Here is a 20,150-nt window from a genome sequence, read left to right on the forward strand (position 1 = left end):
CCACAAAGAACTTTTCGGCATTTACATTCTGCTATTCTTGTACTGGTAAAGCAACGTTAATTATTCAGTGAGATGTTGAATGGGGAGTCTTTTGAACAGTAAAGACAAAAGATAATCTAATTCCAGTTCTGACAGAAAATCAAAATTAGGAAGTAAGAATCTTTTATAAGCCTTTATCGACTTCTGGTAGGTTGTTTTTTTTTTTTTGCAGATTTTTTTGTTTGTTCTTAAGACATTTGTCTCAACTTTCCAATGTAGTAGGCAAAGATGTCAGTGGAATTTCATCAGGAATCTCCAGCAAGAAACACACCATATCAGGAGTTATACATTCTCTCTTCATGTAAGACTAAACAAGGGGGTCCTGACATTGTATCACATTGAAGAGGATGGCCAAACCGCAAAAATCAGAGAGGATAACATCTGGACCCATAAAATTGTTCCTGAGATAAGGACAAAGGTAATTTGCAAGGTAAGTTGTCACAAGTGAAACTTTTTTTTTTTTAAAGGTAAAATTAATGCCTAACAGTAGCACAAAACTGAAATTCAAGTAGAGTGCAATGTGAAATACTGGCTCCCTAAGTCATCTATCTATCCATGATTCAGCTCTACAGAACTCAAATGAATTAAACCAAAACATTTTTACACATGGCACAAATAAGCCAAGCAAACAAAGAAAAATATATAAAATCCACACTATTTTATTATGTACATTAAGAGGTTAAGTTACATTGATAGAGGTTTTCCTTCTTCAGTTTCATCTTTTGCCTCATGACTTTCTGCTGCTGCTTTCACACTTTTTTCCTCAGTGACCTGCAGAAACATAACTTTGTTATTGCTTTTTAAACATGATCTAAGTTTGGATCCTGAAAATCCTCCCCTCACACTGTCAGTCTAAAGAGAAAGGACAGAGAGAGTCTAAAGAGAGAGGACAGTCTAAAGAGAAAAGAAATCTGAAGATTCAAAAACTTCTGCTATTTAATTCTTATGATTTCCTAGGTTTAACCATGCTCTGAAAGTCAGTCTCTGGTTACATGCAAACTTAGATTTTGTTGATCCATTTATCCTAAAAACTTGCCTTTATTCAGTCAGTGAAAAACTTTTCTTGGATGAGCCAATTTCAACTTTTAAACTTCCTTATATTTGAAAAATACTGATGCAGTCTCAAGTGATAATTAAAAATAGCTTAGAGAGACTGTTAAAAAAAACATCTGAGATTCTCAATAGCAGACAGTTTCAGTCATGAAAATCCAATATATTTTGCTCCAGTTTTTCAGAAAAGTAAAAAAAAAAAAGATACTGATCAAATAATGTTTTTGGTTTTTTTTGTTTTTGTTTTCTCTGAATGGTACAATGCATTTTAATAGCCAAACTTCAAAAACAATACCAGCACATTCTCTACTACAAAGCAGTTAGATTTCATGTGCATTCAATTTTTCTTCACCCATTAACATTTCCATTCTTAAAGATATATTCCTGACAATATTACTCATCTCTAATCATTCAAATATCACAGCATATTATCATACTTGGAAAGATGAATTTCACCACTGAGACTTACCAGTCTCTTTGATCTTTCCAGCAGTTTGTGCCACACAGTGTGATGAGCCTGTATTAAATGTTAGAAATAGTAGAAAAAGAAAATAGTAGAAAAAGAATCTTACTATAGATTAGATCATGACAAGTATATAGAAATTATGGCATAAAAACATCTCAGACCCTAATTCACACATTACTGCTTATTACTTTAGTGTCCAATTTGCCCATATTTCTCTGATTAAAGAGGACTTAAAAATATCAGCTGTCTCCTACAAACTTCCCCAGTGGAGACAATAGCACATGTTCTAGATCACAGGCCAATACACCACAAGTCAAAAGGAGGGGGAAGGACTCCTGTCTCTAGCTGTATTTTTGCAGAGCCCTTCCTTAAAACAGATTAGTGCTAGGATTTGCTGTTTCAAATTTTACTCTCTCATAAATGAAAGACTTAGATGTAGTACCCTTCATCATGAGTGCAAATTCAAAGTTCTGCTCTTTCCTCAATCTGAATAAACATTGTGAGCTCACAACAATAAACAATTCACTAAGGCAAGGCTAATGAAATAGCCATGCAGCAATTGCACAAATGAAACCACACTTGGAATACTGAGAGATAACATTAAGAGTATGCTTTTGTCCACTTTTCCAATTCTGATTCCACATTCACAAGAGTTCCAAGGAACTTAACCTCTAACACCCACATCATCATCACCCTGAGCCATCACTTTCTGCTACTCAAACTCCTCTTGCCTCTGAATTATCACCAGTATAAAATAAAGATCAGAAAATACACCAAATGCCCTAACTTTAAAAAGAGAAGCAAAAATGCAGAAAATGAAGGAAAAAAATGCAGAAAAAAATGTAGTTACCCTCAAATGGATTGGCAGGGACACACCCTGGAACCTCCTTATCAATTCAGATTGACTAGTCTGAAGATTGTGAGCTGCTGTTATCTCATACTGGAAACAGAAACTTGTCCTTGGAATGTGAGGTCCTTCACTAACATCGACAAAGTCACCAACCCTGATGGAAACCAAAGGGGAAAGAAAATCCGTTGTGACTAAAATATAGTCAAATAGAATTACAATCCTACTTGGTTCTAATTAGCAAAATCCTATCTACAGAACACATCAAAGACGATGAAAGAAAATCCACACAAATCCCAAACCAAATCTAAGCACATTCCCAGTTTAGCATTTCTAGGTTTCCTGCAGCAAAAGTACAGGTCACCCAGTTTCCTAAAATGACTTTAGAGAATTTATACCTGAAGTCCAAAAGGTATCAAATTTTTGAAGCCACGCTGCCTCTAACAGTGAGTTAAATTTGTCATTCAAACCAGAGTGGAAGGAAGGATATAATAAAAAAACCTTGATAGAATACAAACAGCAATTAAGATTGATTTTTAAATCAAAATCTATACGTAACTTATTTTTCTCACTTGCAGATATTACTTGCAATATAATTAAATCTTTCAGTGAAATATTACAGAAAGAGAATTTAGTTTTACTCACCTATGTAGTACTACAATTCCTTCCTTGTTCTGAGAAGCTTTCTGGTCTATTATCTCCATTTTATACCTGAACAAGAAAAAAAAAATTCTTACCTTTAACACTGAGTTCTGAAAAGATTTGTTCAAGGACCATTTTTCTTTTATCATGGTTGTATTTATGAGAGCTTTAAACAAGGTTTAAACCCTTAACTTCACATGCCAATGTGTACTGGCACATTTCATAAAGCATATATATGTCTTCAGAGATCCATGCTCTCTCAAAAATTTTATTCAGAAAGATAAAATGAATCTACTACTTTACGTGAAAGGTTTTCAAGACATAAGACCATGTCAAACTTGTCAGCCTTGACAGACCAGCAGACACTATCAGGTCACACAATCAGGTCACATGCAACACGTGGTCATATGCAACAACTGCTCATCCACAAGACAGCAGAGCGGTCTCTCCTCATACTAGGAACATATACAATGTCTAGTGCCATTAACAGAAGCCAGCTCCTACCAGTTCTAAACGCTTAAAAGCCAACCTAGTAAAGAGATCACAGAATCACAGAATCACAGAATCACAGAATTGTAGGGGTTGGAAGGGACCTCCAGAGATCATCGAGTCCAACCCCCCTGCCAAAGCAGGTTCCCTACAGCAGGTCGCACAGGTCGGCATCCAGGCAGGTCTTGAACATCTCCAGAGAAGGAGACTCCACCACCTCCCTGGGCAGCCTGTTCCAGTGCTCCGGATATACTCATCTGTAGATGAGTATATCCGAGTGATGACTCCTGAGATACTCATCTGTATGTCATATTAGTATAATTAAGCTAAAAATACTATTTGTTTTTGCAATAACTTTAGCTTTGAGCAAAACTTCAATTCACAAAATGACAAATTATTTATTATTTTCCCTACTTTTCTCCAGTCACCAAAAAGATGTGGACCAGGTAATTTTTTCCCAAACAGTAAGCGGTCTGTCAGCTAAAAGAAATCCTTTAAACAGGCTTTCTTTGTAGCACAGCCCAGAGTATTTTGCCCATTTTCCCCCTGTAGAGCTCACAAACCGCATTTCATCAAATATTCATTTGAAGATACTGAGATATGAAAAATCTACATTTCTTTAAACATGAAAGCCTTTCAGCAGAGGCTTAAAGCAACAAGCAAACAAAAAGTCTAATCACCAGAGTTTCAGTTCAAAGGTATGAAATCTTGAGGCTCAATATTAAACTCAGAAGACCGCAGCCTTCCCACGTCTCACAAAACTATGTCCAGCAAACGTGGTGCCCTCTGGAGAGAATACTAACAATGAAATGAGCTAATGGGACAAAGACAACGGAAACAAGCTGGCACGCTTTCACAGTAGTGAAAGATGTGCTGTCTTACTTCACCTGTCACACCTTATTCTAGGGATTTAAGTGAATTAAGGCACACTCATACACTTACTTGTTATTCTGAAACATTTCACGCGCTACTTTTGCTTCAACGTGCAGTGTTTCAAATGGCAGGTCTTTATTAATTAGCTTACTGGCATCTCTTGTAAGGGAACGGAAATTGTCCTAAAAAGTAATTGATACATAGAAATCTGTCACCAATGTTTCATAGCTGTACTGAATAGAGCACAAGAAACACTAAGTATTAGACAAAACAACTAACGAGATCCTAAGTATAGAACTACTGCTATAAGATTGTAATCCTTACTAATTATTAGCAACTTAATGCTAAAGAACATATCAATAGGCATTGTTCTGTCAGAAAAAATATATTTGTTGGGAGTTAAACTTCTCAGGTTTTCCTAATACGATGTATTCATACATAATCTTGACACCATTCAAGATTTATCTGTGTACTCTGTTTCCCAGAGTCACAATTCCAATTATAAACAATCTCCACTCTGGTGGAATCAAAAGAAAAAACATTGTATAAGTTAGAATTTAATCACCAAAACTTTGCATACACAGATTTATTACATCATTCACAAAGTATGTCATTTTAACTACAAGGCCGTACCAAAGAAAAATTCTGCACTGTACTAACACTTCTTTGTTAGCAGATCATATCTGCTGGTATTTTGGCAAGCAAACAGAACAGAGAAGTCAAACGTTCGTCACAACACTGGCTACCAAAGTTTGCAGATGATTAGGTTTACTCAAGGGCATGAAATACAAGCTTTAAGAAGTGTTTCGGCTAAATGTGCTCACAGCTCTTCTACAACAATAAACTGATTGTGCTGTACACCACTAGGTGAAAATACATGAATTACAGACACTTTTACTGTCAGAGGGTTCCACTCATACAAATGCTGTAAGCCTACCGTGGCACCCACACCACCAAACAAGGTTAGTTAAGTAGGAGTGGAGCTGATGGCACAGAGGTCCCAACAGCCACGCCAACTGCTTTGAAATTGCATTTCAGATTAAAGCTGAAACTTGTAAGTATCTGGAGGACTGCTCTGCACTTAAACACATCCAAAAGAAACCCAGTTTGTGTGCTGAGAGCTCTATTCAGCAAGAGTCAGTATATGATAAATGCAGAGATGTAGATTCTGAGGCGTATTCTCAATGTAAAATAAAACACCCTATGAAAAGTGGGGGGCAAGGGGGGGAAAAAAATAAAAATAAAAATAAAAAAACTCTATCTACACCACTGCCCTCTTCCCCCACCAAAGAACCACTGGACAAGGATGGAAGCTACAAAACATTCTGGGCAAATTATTGCACTTACTTTTGTTGGTTTCCAGTCATTCAGTCTATTGTCCAAAATTACATCGTAACAGAAAGCTCCAGAGATCACTGCAATTTCAAAGAGAAAATATTCACATTTGTAACAAAATATGCATTTCATTGCCAAATTATACTCTTACAAATACATCAAAATGAGTAAGAAAAATAGAAGAAAGTTTATCATAAAATACAGGTTTTCAGCTGTGATCACACACTCAAATGGCAGCTTAAATCTGTGCCGCTATTTTCACATCACCGCGTGTGAAATACTCATTCCAAATGTCTGAATTTGATGTCGACATAATATACACTAAAGAACAAAAAAAAGTGTATCTCCAAGAATGAAAGAAAAAAAAAAAAACACACTCTGAAAGTATTTCACAGTATTTTCTTCCTGCATCATAAACCAAATTTGCACTATTCAATTATAAAAGAGAATTCACTGCATAGAGAAATCAGACAACATTGGAAGCTGAACTAAAACGGTTAAAAGAAGGTTGTGAATGCTTATCAAGCTATTGACACCTTAAAAATTAAGCTTATGACCCCAGTAAGTTCACATTATTTCTACATTTACACCATAATGATGTATGTTAGCATACACAAGATTATGCCAAATACTTGCTCTACATCTATCAATCAAGACAAATGCCAAAATTGTTAAAAAGGGAATCAATTGCAGGAAGACTCCGAACAACCAACCATGTTCTTATATATGTCAAATATATAATTGTGTAGTAAGTTTTGTTACCAAAATCACAGAGTATCCTGAGTTGGAAGGATCCCACAAGGATCATGAAGTCCATGTAATTAATCTTAATTGTGTGTTTTCTCACTTTTGTGAATGTTAGGCTACAGGTGAACACAAGTTGTTACTAACCCTACTGAACACCAATAATCTTCCAACTTGATGTGTACATGGCAATTTTTAATAATTCAAGTGCTCACACTCCCCACATAGCTTCACAATTAAAAGGTCATGTCCTTAAGTCACTAACTTCATGTAATCTGAAGCACTACAACACTTGTCCAGGAACCACTCAGATCAATCTTCTGTACTTGAATGAAGAAATTATTTTCAGCCTGATAAATGTAAGTTCAAGAAATCTTGGTACATTACATTTTGCTTTTGATAATTATTTTTTCAGTGGAGCATCTAGGAGCACAGATTCCCATTCACAGATTATTGGATCACCTCAATAACAAAAAAGTAGTAATAAGAAACTAGTCATTCTATGGGATCTCTATGACATTTATGTAGATTGGTTTCTTTTTAACACCAAATTTTGCAAAGTGTATGATTACCTCCTACCAAATACAAGGCTATAACAACTCCAGATAACACATACAAATGCTAAGTACATTCAATCATTGGAAAAGGAGCCTCTGATTTTCTTTTGTAACATTGTTAGAACTCATTTAAGCAGAAAAAGACAAGACAATCAACTACAAAGCATTTATACTACCTGGCACTTCTGGAGCTTTAACCAGATTCACAGAGTACTCCTCTTTGAACGCCCGCATTAACACACTTGCCATGATCATGGCACAGGAACGCCAATAAGCCTGTAAGGATTTCAGAACACAGTTTATTAACATCAGCTATTTACACCCAAGAACACCAACATTTCGCTGAATTAGGCACAAACCTCCACGCCAACCCAAACATTACTTTCATTAAAATTTAAACTTCTGTTTGGTGACAGTTAGAACATTCATCAAGAGAATCAAAATTAAAAGTCGGGGATCCAATAAATGTTTATAAACACCTAAAGAAAGGTGAGGGGCAAATGGATGAGGCCTCGGTGTTGTGTAGTGATAGGACAAGGAGTAATAGCCTTAAATCTTGAACATAGGAAGTTCTGTACTAACTTCTCTACAGTAAAGGCGAGAGAGCACTGGAACAGGTTGCCCAGAAAGGTGTGCAGTCTCCTTGTATGGAGATACTTAAGACCCATCTGAACACCTACCTGTGCCATCTATTGTAGGGAACCTGCTTTAGCAGGGGTGTTGGACCCAATGAGGTCCCTTCCAACCTCTGCAATTCTGTGAAAAGGCAAGCTAATTGTTTCTCTGGAGATATTTAAATCTCAAATTGTATTATCATACAATATAGGTTGAAAGGGATGCCTTCGTGTCAGCCAGCCCACACAGTGCTCTAAATAACAACAACCATGATGTGCCAACCATTAAAAATACCTATAACTTTCACAACAACGAAGTTCAAGGAACTAAAACAGGCATACAGAATAAAATGGTTGTGATCAAGGTCATCTGCAATCAGTTAAAATGCAGACTTACCTTATTTACTTCCTCTGGATCTTCATCTTTGAAGGTGAGGAACTGAATTTCGCAAGACTTGGTCAAGGGTCTGTACATATCCCAGACTTCACCATCCACAAGAGCTAGAACAGATTTCTTGCAATGCCATTCGCTTAAATCTAAAGAAAGTGAAAAACAAGTTACACAGTTACTAACATCATTCCTCAGAGCCAGCAGTTCAGACCTCTGCATTTCTAACAACACACTGCAAGTTTAACTACTCTAAGGTGACTTGAAAGGATGAGACATTAACAGAACCTACGAAAAATCAACTCCATTTCTACTGATATATTTCACACCAGTAAGATATACTTCACATGATGAATAGTACAATCACTTGAATTGGAAAGGGCCTTTAAAGGTCACTTAGTCATATATACATAGAATCATACAATTCTTAGAATTGAAATGGACCTTTAAATGTCATCTAGTCCAACTTCTCTACATGTAGTCATCTAGTTTAATGTAAACACTGAGTTTACATTAAAAATATGCTGTAAACTTAAATACAAATATTCTGAATACACATCCCTTACCAAGGTCATTAAAACACCACTAACATTAATGTTTCAAGTTTGGATGGCAAACACTTCCATTGGTAACTAATTTTCCCTATCAATGACATCAGAAAAGAGTTCAAGTCTTACGAGGAGCAGATGAGGGAACTGGGATTGCTGAGTCTGGAAGAGGCTCAGAGGAGACCTTATTGCTCTCTATAACCACCTGAAAGGAGGGTTAGGTTGGGTATTCGGAAAAATTTCCTCTCACAAAGTGGTGAGGCAGTGGCACAGGCTGCCCACGGAAATGGTGGAGTCACCGTTCCTGGAGGTGTTCAAGAATTGTTTGGACATGGCACTGATGGATGTGGTCAGTGGGCATGATAGGGACAGGCTGACGGTTGGACTGGGTGATCCTAGAGGTCTTTTCCAACCTTGTGATTCCATAATTAATGCAGTTTACGAGTCCGCTGAAGAGTCCATTCACTTACGCATGGCACAATTGTACGGTGTAGAGAAAGCTTTGTTCATTACAAACACGCTGCCAGGGTGAGATTTTCCAGTGTATTTCACTTCGATTTTCTCAATTCGTGGATAAAGAGATAACTGCCTCTCCTTCTCTTTGGTAAAGAGTTCATTACGCATCCGAGTAACTTCATCTGACGTCAGTCGAGAAGCAGAGAGTACAGAGTTGAAGCCTGGTAAAAGACACAACCTAAAATTAGCGATTTCAAAGCCTCTTTACACGTCGGTTTCTGCAGAAAGGGGGACAGGACATAGCACCGCTAGCCTTCCCTCACACACACCGACAGTGCAGACAGCACCCGCTCCCCGCTAACGCCCCAACAACAAACGCCCGCAGGGTCGCCTAGCACGGCGCAGCCCGCAGGTCACCACGCCGCTCGGCAGGCCCGGCCGCTGGAAGCAAAGACCGAAGGAAGTGCCGAGCCGCCGCCCCGCGACTCCCCTGCCCCACCTCCCGTCCCGCCGCCACTCACGGCGCCCTTCCCGCCCGCCCCGCAGGCAGCGGGCGGCCCAGCACGCCGCCATGCTCCAGCTCAGTCCCTGTGCGTTCCCCGTCCGGCTCCGCTGGAAACAACGGCAGCGGCAGCGCGGTTCCCCCCGCCGCTCCACTATCTGCCGCCAGGCGGCTCCGTGGAACCTCGTCGTCAGTCGTGGGCCGTCTGGATTCGTTTTAGTCCGCCTGCGCTGTGTTCGCAGCGTTCCGTCCTCCTCCGCCGTGCACGCACGTCCTAACTGCAGGCGGTTACACCGCCCCCTAAGCGGCACATTGAGGATGTTGCGGAGCAGATTGAAACAACTCGCTGCTGCGTTTACAGGGTTAATAGCCGAGGCCCAGCCCTCGTCTGGAAACGTCTGATGAATTGTTCATTGCACTGACTGACTAACAGCAAGAGGCCAACAGTGTGCAAAAGCAGCCAAGTTTATTACTCCAACTTCATGCAGCAAATTACCAATTTGCAGTCACAAACTCCTCTACCACTTCCACTCTCATAAAGATTTAAGTAAACACAAGCTAGCTACAATCCATATAGTAAAACCATTCAGGAAAATTAAATGTGTGAAAGAACTCGGGATTTGTACCCATGTTTCACATTTCAGCTGGCAGCAGTTGTGAGCCAGATCCCCCAATATCAAAGGCATAACAGTCACCAAGCACGTCAGTGTCAAAACAGTAACACTCAAATAGTTCCATTAAAAGCAACTCAGCATCACAAAAAATAAAATGTGCTAATACTGGTCATAATCAGTAACATACAGAATTTTCCACTGCGGCTGCAGTCAGCCATGTCTAGATGAGCTGAGGGTTGTCGGCTCCTGCTGATGCAACACCTGGCACTGGAGCCCTGCTTACCTGGGCTGCCATCCAGAAACCCAGATGTGAGGCTACAGGAGCTGTTCCTGTTCTTCATCACATTCTTTGATAGACCAAGAATTTTGGCACGTTTTAATTATACTCCTTCCTCACATTTTAAAACCTCCTGGAAACTATGTTAAGGCGCATGTAAGACCAGAAAGTGATCCAAGAGAGCCAGTACAGCTTCACCAAGAGCAAATCATACCTGCCCAGTCCTCAAAGGAGTGATGGCATCAATGGACAGAGGAAGAGCAATTGATGTAATCTACATAGACTCTGGAGGTCTTTGACATGGTCCCACACCGCATTCTCATCTCTAAATTGGAGAGATATGGATTTTAAGAGCGGACTATTTGGTGGATAAGGAATTGGTTGGATGGCCACAGGCAGAGGGTTGAGATCAGTCTATATCCACATGGAGGCCAGTAGTGAGTGTTGTCTCCCAGAGGTCTGGCTCCAGTGCTCTTCAACATTTTTACCGATGTCATAGGCAGTGGGATCAAGTGCATCCTCAGCAAGTTTGCTGATGACATGAAGCTGAGTGGTGCAGTTGATACAATAGAAGGGATGCCATCCAGAGGAATCTGGACAGGCTTGAAGATTGGGCCCTTGAGAAGAAGGCTGAGTGCAATCCTAGATATGCTTGCAGACAGGGAGAATAACTCATTGAAAGCAGCTCTGTGGAGACGATGGATGAAAAGCTGGACACGAGCCAGCAGTATACATCTGCAGCCTGGAAGACCAGCAGCATCCTGGGCTGCATCAAAAGAGGGGTGGCCAACAGGGAGATGGTGAGTGTATAATCAATGAATATAAAGGTGTTATAATTATGAAATAAACAAGAGAGTTTGGCAAGCAGAATATAATGACAAAAAGAGAATAGATAGAATGCTTACCCACATCCTAGGCTCACTACAAAACTCCAGAGGAGTCAGCTCTTAAATGGGTCTAAGAGAGGTGCAGCCAGGATCTACCCCTTCCAGCAGCACAGGTGAATTGCCTTCACTTGTGCTCCCATGGCTGACTCATGGCTCACCTCAGGTGATCAATCAGAGGTTCAGGCCATGATTCAGCAGTTCCCATACAGTGGGGATTGTTTCACTCTGCTCTGCCCTTGCGAGTCCCTATCTGGAGTACTGCAATCAGGCATGGGGCTCCCAGCACAGAAAAGATGTGTAGCTGTTGGAGAGGGTCCAGAGGAGAACCACAAAGATGATCAGAGGACTGGAGCACAGCTCCTATGAGGAAAGGTTGAGGGAGGTGGGGTTGTTCTTCCTGGAGATGAGAAGACTTTGGGAAGACCTCATTGCAGCCTTCCAGTACTTGAGGAGAGCTTATAAAAAGGAGTGAGGCCATCTTTTTATATGGCCAGATAGTGACAGGACAAGGGGAAGTGGTTTTAAACTAAAAGAGGGAAAATTTAGATTAGATTTTAGGAGGAAATTGTTTATTCAGAACAGTGAGACGCTGGCACAGGCTGGCCAGAGAAGCTGTGGTTCCCCATCCCTAGAGGTATTCAAGGCCAGGTTGCACAGGGTCCTGGGCAGCTGAGCTGGTGGGGGGCAGCTCTGCCCAAGTGGATTGGAACTAGATGATCCTTAAGATCCTTTCTAACCCAATCCATTCTATGATTCTATGATAAAATGAGGTAAACACAAGTCATTTTTTTAGTGCAGTCAGCATATCATAGGCAACATGCTTCCATGTATAAACAGTTTATGGCCTTGTGGTGAAAGATTCTTAGAAAACACAAAGATGTTATTATCACTTACTAAAGCTGAACTATGACTATTCTATTAACTTTCTATTTGATGACTTGACGGGTCATGTGTGGTCACTGATTACATCACATAACCTTTTTATTTTAACTGGAAAAATGTTCACAATGTACAGTATAAAAAGAAGAATATTCTAGTCTGATAGGAGGCCATTCAAACTTTCATGGAGAATAAAGACTGAATCATACCCTATCCTGTCACTATGATGTAGTCTTGAATGACTAGAATGATTGACTTAGTACTTAGTACTTACTGCATATTTATTTATTCATGCAGGATCTCTGATTTAAATGCTGATCTCTGAATTTTCTCTCATATGAATATATGCAACTCTTCACTGAGGTTACTCGTCAGGAAAATGGTGGTAACATGTCCAGTCCCTACTTCCACTTCTGTGGTAGAAGCACAAAGCAGACAAAAGCTGCCTGGGATCTGCAGTACACAGCAGAAGGAGGAGCACGGCCAAACCTGTGTTCTGGTAATCCCTGGCTGAAAAGTACAGTGCAAAGCTTTAACCCCCAGTGGAAATCAAAACCATGTGAAGCTGCTGGCAATTTCACCCAGAGATCAGCAGACAAGCCTACAGTTTGTGGACAAAAGCAAAAACAGGGGAGCAACACTGCTGTCAGTCTGAGGTTAATTACGAAGTTCAGTCTTCAAGCTTATTTGTCATACATGGTGCTACAGCTGGTTCACAATTATAGCATTGTTTACCTCTGTATATTTACTTGAGGCTTCTGTGTTAGAAATAAAAAGAAAGCTGGGCCCACAATACTAGGCCTGAGCTGAGCTTAGGCTGAGGATTATGTTCAGCTGCCTGGTGCAGCCCCACAAGCAGCCAGCAGGGTCTAACAGGCCTGCTTTAATCCTCAAACTATTGATCTACCTGTCAATGCTCAAAAACCACTGTCAGTGGTTTTAGTCAGAGACTGAAAAGTACACTTGGAGGGATTTGGATGGAGTCCATAGGATTTCAGCATGTCACGACACCAAGTGTTTCTGTAGTACAGAGGAAAAACAGGTAATAAAAGTGGAGAAAAACTGGCCACAGTTAATTGCAAGGTGCAAGTTTTCATAAAGCTGTTTGAAGTTCAGGGAAACCATGGATGGTATTTTATAATGACCAGAAAATGATGGGAGACTGCCTAACAAGGCAACAGGAACCCCACCTCTTCCACAACTGTGTAAGATACAGTCACAAAGTGTACAGGAGAAACCATGGCTGCTTATGGCCACATGGCTCCTAGACCAGCCTTGGGCTCACCAGTAGATCATTGCAAGAGCAGCACAGCACTAAAGATGTCTGCTCTTCCTGCTGGAAAGAGGTGTGACTAGCACATCGAGGGAGGTGATTCTGCCCCCTTCTCTGCTCTCGTGAGACCCCACCTGGAGTACTGCATCCAGTTCTGGAGTCCCCAGCACAAGGAGGGCATGGAGTTGTTGGTGCAGGTCCAGCGGTGGGCCACAGAGATGATCTGAGGGCTGGAGCACATCCCCTATGAGGACAGGCTGAGAGAGCTGTGGCTCTTCTCTGGAGAAGGCTTTGGGGGGGACCTTATAGTGGCCTTTCAGTACTTGAAGGCAGCTTACAGGAAAGCTGGGGAGGGGCTTTTTGTAAGGGCACATAGCGACAGAGGGAAAATGGTTTTAAGATAGAAGAGGCAGATTTAGACTAGATATTAGGAAGAAATTCTTTACTGTGAGAGTGGTGAGACATTGGAACAGATTGCCCAGAGTGGTTGTAGATGCTCCCACCCTGGAAGTGTTCAAAGCCAGGCTAGATGGGGCTTTGAACAACCTGATCTATTAGGAGGTGTCCCTGCCTATAGCGGGGGATGGAACTAGATGATCTTAAAGGCCCCTTCCAATCCAAAGCATTCTATGATTCTACAGTTCTATGATAATCTGTCTTTAATCAGCCATCAACAACACCTTCATTGACATGAACAATGTCAATACAGTGGGATGACATTGATCATGTCGAGCCAACCAAGGGAACCGCTGTTGTCTTTAGAAGCTAATGTATGGGTAACTTGGGCTAATAGAACAAATCATCCAGATTTCTGTCTTAGCTTGAAATCAGCAGGAGAGCCTTTTCGCACTTGTTTAATTGGTTGGCCTGATTATGATTTGTCCGCTTTTCAACATTTTGTATATAGCGTTAAGAAGTGTAATTATAGTGAAACGGCTACCCGTAGTGCGTGCTTGATTGGTCAACTGAATAACACCCTTCCGTGGGATCCTCAGGAATTGGATTTATTAGGATCTCGAACAGCAAGTAATGCCTCAGGAGACATTAAATGTCTCTTGTTCGGTCCAGGAAGTACTTATGATAAATTTGCTATGCGTCTCACTAGGCCACAAAATCCCTTAAGTCCTTATCACGGCAAACCATGGACTTCTGTATTTCCTCGGAATGTAGGAGCTTTTGCCTTTAATAACTATTGTGGTGGAAACTTTAGCATAGGCAATGCGTATGGTCTTAGGTACACCCGTATTTCTGGGAGGTTACAGCAGGAGACCCTAGTCAATATGAATACAGCAAAAGCCCTTCCCCCCGGTATATTTCTAATTTGTGGGGATAGGGCATGGGCCGGGGTACCTAAGAATATAGTAGGAGGACCCTGCTATTTAGGAAAGCTAACCTTCTTTGCACCACGGCGAGCGGAATGGATGAACATCAATAGGATGCTATCTGGAGATGACCGCCTGAGGGATCGATGCTCGGCAATGATTCTGGCTGAAGATTGTCGTGACGAGGTACAGCTATGGACGGTCACTGCGAACATCTTTGTGTCTATCCTAGCACCAGGTCTGGCGGCTGCACAAGCCTTGAAGCAGATTGAGCGATTGGCATGTTGGACAGTCAAACAAAGCAATATTACGTCCCAGATTCTTGAGGAAATGCTGGAGGACATGGACAGTTTACGGCACGCGGTGTTGCAAAATAGAGCAGCTATAGACTTTTTGCTGTTAGCGCAGGGACGCGGGTGTACTGATTTTGAGGGAATGTGTTGTTTTAATTTGTCTGATCATAGTGATTCCATACATAAGCAGATTCGCTGGCTCCTGAATCACACGCAATCTGTGAGTAAAGATCATAATCCCATAGACGATTGGCTTCGTTCTACTTTTCCAGGCCTTTCCTCATGGGCATACGGCCTGATAAAAGAAGGTTTGCGATGGTTACTGATCTTGCTATTGATAATTATAGGTGGACGAATTGTATATGGCTGTCTTCAAAGGGCAATCGATCCCCCTCGAGCCATGCCGGTATTTAGTACAACGTTTTCGACGAATGATTTTATTCAAGATTGGCTTAAAGAGCAAGGAGGTCATAGCTCCTTGGAATATCTTGAGATGCGCCCATAAAATAAAAAGGGGGGAATTGCAGTGGGTTTTCTGTATCTGAATCTGGGTTTCTAGAAGATGCTTGAACTAGATTGCATGGCTTAAGAGCCAGGGACGGTTTATGCTTGGAATGTAGCATAGATTGTACCTAAGCAACGGCGCTTGGTGAATAGATTTCTGGAATGCTCGCTTTTGTTCCTTCGACATGCTTGTCTAAACACTGTACCCTAGGTATGTGATTTATAGAGTTGGTTATAACCATGGTTTCAGGTTCTGTATCTATATAAGGTCTGCTGTGTTTACAATAAACGAAGCTGTTCACTCATATTGAGTTGGTGTGCTTCCCCAGGTTTATCAGCAGGTTTCCCTGGCCAAGTGGGTTATTCCCGACACTAATAGAAGATGTAAACTTGTAATGTTATAGCAGGTTAATGCCAGCAGCTCTACTACAAAGTTTCATTAAATAGAGAAAGAATTCCACTGTAATATAAGAATGTGGATCTATGTAAAATATTAGATAATGAAATGGTTTTTTTTTCAGAAATTACTGAGATCATTAAGTAGCTAAGTCTGGAAATCGTGTTACACTTGCACATTATTCTTAAGGATTTTGCATACAAACAACTTGACTATAACTGTTATTACAACATAAGGTAGAAATCTTTCACCTGCATTCTGTATGCAGATTTTGTTTTTGTTTTTTTTTTTAATCACAGAACCATAGGATCATAGAATCTTCTCAATTGAAAGACACCTTTAAAGGTCATCTGGTCCAACACCCCTGCAGTGAACAGCGACACCTACAGCTCCACCAGGTTCTCAGAGCCCCATCCAACCTGATCTTGAGTGTCTACAGGGACAGGGCATCCACCACCTCTCTGAGCAACCTGTCCCACTGCCTCACCACCTTTATCGTAAAAAACATTTTCCTTATATCCAATATAAGTTTATATAATCAACAAGTATACATAGAAGTTAGGCTGGTCTTTAGAGCCAGAAAGATTATCACATTGGAGAGGGATAATCAGAAATGGATAGAAAAGCTTACCCATATCCTAGGCTCACAGAGAAAGAAGAGAGAGGGGGAAAAAACCCACAAGAGAAGCAATCTCTTAGAAGAAAATCCTATCTCAGTAGCAGTCAGCCCTTAAATGGGATCTAGGAGAGGTGTAACCAGGCTCCACCACTTCCAGTCACACAGGTGAACTGCTTTCACCTGTGCATCTGCAGCTCACTCAGTGCTTGCCTCAGGTGATCAATCAGGGGTTCAGGCCATAATTCAATAGTACCCATATAAAGCTCTTGTTTGTATAAGTGGATTTAAGTGGATTTACTGTGGTATGAGTCATGCTAATGAAATCCAAATTAAATGCTACATAAGAATCCATCTATTTGGACAATCAAAATGGAGTATTTACCATGATGAAAGGACTCTGATGGAAATCCTAACGAGACAACTCCTCCTCACCTCTGATCTCTCCATTCACATTATTGGTTCACTGCCATTGTTTTGGCTTCAGCAGCCACCCTCCGAGCTGTCCCTTACCTTAGTACTGTTCTGCCATTTCTTGACATTCCCCTCCTCTACACCTTTTCCACTAGGCTCCTTCCATAGAGTGGCAATATGTACTTGCAAGATGCATGTGTGTGTGTTTGTATACATATGTTTGTTTGTTTTTTTTCCAGAAATATTACTTACATTCTATGCACGTTTTTGAATGTGATAAATAGACTCAGATTTTTATATGAAGAGTTTCATCCTAATTCTCTGGTTGCTACTAAAAGAGCTGCTGGATACTTCATTTATAAATAATCTTTCCCCATTTTGCTCAGTCTAAAAATACAGCCAATGTTGCTGCACTGATCATCAGAAATACTTCTAAAACTTTTCCTATTACAGAACCATTTTACATCGCTAGTGTATTTTAAAATGTCATTAGAAACGACTCAGATGCAGAATTAATTGTGATGAGTTTTTTTTTCCTTGATTCCTACATTTAAAGAACCAGTGCACCTCCTGCATATTTAATGAAGATCTTCCTAAACCAAGTATAAAGTGCCAGGACAGGAGGCTGTGGAGGCGATTGTGCTGCCCTGCTGTGCTGCTGTATACATGCACACAGCATCCTATCCTGCACGGGTGTGATGGATGGCTGTGGCTGAGCTCTGTGTCTGAAGGTGCTCCCTGCCATCACGTCACTCCCTTTTTGCCAAGAGCATCCACCTGCACTTCTATTTCACCATTCACCCTGTGACGCCTGCTTCCATTCCACTGCTCTCCATCCTAGATGGGTGTAATTGCAGAAGCGAACGCAAGCAGTGACTGTGAGCTTCTCGAAGGAGAAGTTTAAGCTTTTTGTAATCGAAGCCAAAGTTTATTCTGCCGCTGCCAACACCCGTGAATTCACATGTAAACACGTACATACGGCCACGGAGAGCTGACAAGCGGGCAAAGCTCGGGCCCTGAGGGACGACTTGGAGGCCCGGGGTCACCCCGAAAAGCCCGGAGACGCGGAGGACCAAGCAGCCGAGCCCGGGAGCCACCCGTCTGTACCGAGCAGCGCGGGAAGGCGCTGCGCCTGAGAGCCGAAAACTTCGGTACCCGCCGCCAGCAACCCCCGCCCGCTCCCCACCTGCCGCCCCGGCGCCGCCTGGATCTGTCCCGCCGCGGGCTACCCCCAGCGGCCGGCACCGCCCCTCCGGGCCCCGCTCCGCAGAGGAGCTCCGGGGCGAGCGCGGAGCCCCGCAGCCCCGCGGGGGCCGCCTGAGGCGAGGCCGAACCGGGCCGCCCCCTCGCTCCGCTCCGTTCCGTTCCGCGCCGGCCGGGCCGCGCCCCACGCCCCGCTGCAGCAGGCGTCCCCCCGCGGTGATTATCCGCTGCCGCCCGGGGGAAGCGGCCGCTGCCGGGAAGATGGCGAGCCTCCGCCTGCTGCTCCTCGGGTACTTGGGGGTCCTCTGCTGTAAGTTGCCGCGCCTCCTCCTTAGGAGTACGTTCGTGCCGCGTCTGTCCGTGTGCATATGTGGGTGTGCGCATATAGTTGTCGTCGCCTCAGGGAGCGCTCCGCAGCCCCCGGGCAGCCTGCTGTGCTCGGGCTGCGCGGGTCGCGGAGGCGGGCGGCGGCTGAGAGCTGCCCTGCGGGCAGCAGGGGGCGCCGCGGGGGGCCCGGCTGGGCGCGGGTCCCTGCTGCGTCCCGGGGGGCAGCGACTGTGGGGCGGGCGCGGATGTGAGTTGCTCCAGCCTCAAGGCGAGCTGGCCGCTCTCTGCGGCGTTGCGAGTGTTAGGATGCGGGCTGCGCCGCGTGCCCTCCGGGTGGGTCCAAAGAGGTGAACGAGCAAGTTCCAGAAATGTGCTTTCTGCGGGTAACCCAGAGCGGATTGATGTTTCCAACGTGTCTATGGTCCTGTTGTCTGACTCGTTGAAAAACCAGATGGAGAGAGGTGAAGTTGGCAAAAGCTGCCCCACCCAGAAAGCACATGGACATGAGTGAAAGCAGAGTGCGGGGCCGCGTAGCTGCAGAGAAGCAGTGAACGAATATGCAGTGTTCCTAGCGTCAGTCCTCTGAAAGCTTGTGCTTTTGGATCACATCTGACTGTGCTCTTACACACTCTGTGTCTCACTACTGCCTTTGGGAAAGAGGCAATATGTGGAAAGGATGCCCTGAAAAAAAACTGTGCAGCTCGTGTTATCTTGCTAACAAAGTGAGAACCTGAGACCTGACTGTTTCAGCTGCTCAGTAGGGCACTCTTGCATTTAACTTTCATTCCTCCTCACCTATTTTTGTGTGTGGAAGATCTTTTTTTGGAGGAGGGTAGACTCAAAGTAACATGCACTCTGCTAGTTCTTTAGCTTGGTGGCTATTTTTCTTTTCCTCTGTCTTCACTGAACTGTGTTCAGTTTTGGGACTCTTGCTACAAGAAGGAGCATGCCCGGAAAAGAGCAAAAGAGCTGTGAGGGGGCTGGAGCACAAGTCTGATGGGAAGCAGCTGAGGGAGCTGGGGTTTTTCAGTTGGAGGAGGCTCAGAGGAAATCTCGTTGCTCTCTGCAACCATCTGAGAGGAGGCTGTGGTGAGGTGGGGATCAGCCTCATCTCCCGGGTAACAGAGATAGCATGAGAGGGAATGGCCTCAAGTTGCACCACGAGAGGTTCAGGTTGGATGTTAGGAAAAAATTGTTCTCAGAAGGAGTGGTGAGGCAGTGGCTCAGGCTGCCCACAGTGGTGGTGGAGTCATCGTCCTTGGAGATGTTTGAGGACTGTGTGGATGTGGTACTGGGGGACGTGGTCAGTAGGCATGGTGACAGTTGGACTTGATCGTCTTTTCATACCATAATGATTAGTAATGTTCTGAAAGGGCAGATCTTTAAGTGATTTACACTATGCTTGTTCTCTGGTTTGGTAGCAGTTTTCCTTGGTCTTTACCTGTACAAGTCCTTATAAAAACCTGAGTTGTTAGGTGGGTGGCTGATGCAGATTTCCTCTATCACACAGTGAATTAGAAAAAAATAAAATTAAAAAATTAAAAAAAAATTAAGTGTTCTTTGATCTTTTTCTTCATTTGTTGTTAGTTTCATG

General features: G+C 42.7%; 3 protein-coding genes across 5 annotated transcripts in view; 2 read left to right on the forward strand and 1 right to left on the reverse strand.

Moving 5' to 3' along the window:
• Window positions 1-678: 678 nt before the first annotated feature.
• On the reverse strand, window positions 679-10,766 carry MRPL39 (mitochondrial ribosomal protein L39). Of its 3 annotated transcripts, none has more exons than XM_048968086.1 (10): window positions 10,656-10,766; window positions 9,063-9,269; window positions 8,054-8,193; window positions 7,219-7,318; window positions 5,754-5,821; window positions 4,476-4,588; window positions 3,048-3,113; window positions 2,406-2,559; window positions 1,559-1,606; window positions 679-810 (listed from the first exon to the last, which is right to left on the reverse strand). In XM_048968086.1, exons 2-10 carry the CDS (start codon window positions 9,214-9,216, stop codon window positions 724-726), a joined length of 930 nt encoding a protein of 309 aa, XP_048824043.1. In that variant the 5' UTR covers window positions 9,217-9,269; window positions 10,656-10,766; the 3' UTR covers window positions 679-723. The 3 variants fall into 3 exon arrangements, with proteins under 3 accessions (XP_048824043.1, XP_048824052.1, XP_048824034.1); XM_048968095.1 differs by lacking the exon at window positions 10,656-10,766 and adding an exon at window positions 9,734-9,844; XM_048968077.1 differs by lacking the exon at window positions 10,656-10,766 and adding an exon at window positions 9,570-9,699.
• Window positions 10,767-14,205: 3,439 nt separating this feature from the next.
• On the forward strand, window positions 14,206-15,623 carry LOC125696509 (uncharacterized). The gene has a single exon (XM_048952314.1). It carries the CDS (start codon window positions 14,206-14,208, stop codon window positions 15,598-15,600), a length of 1,395 nt encoding a protein of 464 aa, XP_048808271.1. The 3' UTR covers window positions 15,601-15,623.
• Window positions 15,624-18,202: 2,579 nt separating this feature from the next.
• The window catches only part of JAM2 (junctional adhesion molecule 2), a 33,926-nt gene continuing 31,978 nt past the window's right edge, over window positions 18,203-20,150 (forward strand). Inside the window, exon 1 of the mRNA XM_048968107.1 lies at window positions 18,203-18,539. Coding sequence (XP_048824064.1) covers window positions 18,491-18,539 — 49 coding nt within the window. The 5' untranslated portion in view covers window positions 18,203-18,490. The remainder of the gene's footprint in view (window positions 18,540-20,150) is intronic.

This window comes from Lagopus muta, chromosome 1 (assembly GCF_023343835.1).
Source record: "Lagopus muta isolate bLagMut1 chromosome 1, bLagMut1 primary, whole genome shotgun sequence".
NCBI lineage: Eukaryota > Metazoa > Chordata > Aves > Galliformes > Phasianidae > Lagopus > Lagopus muta.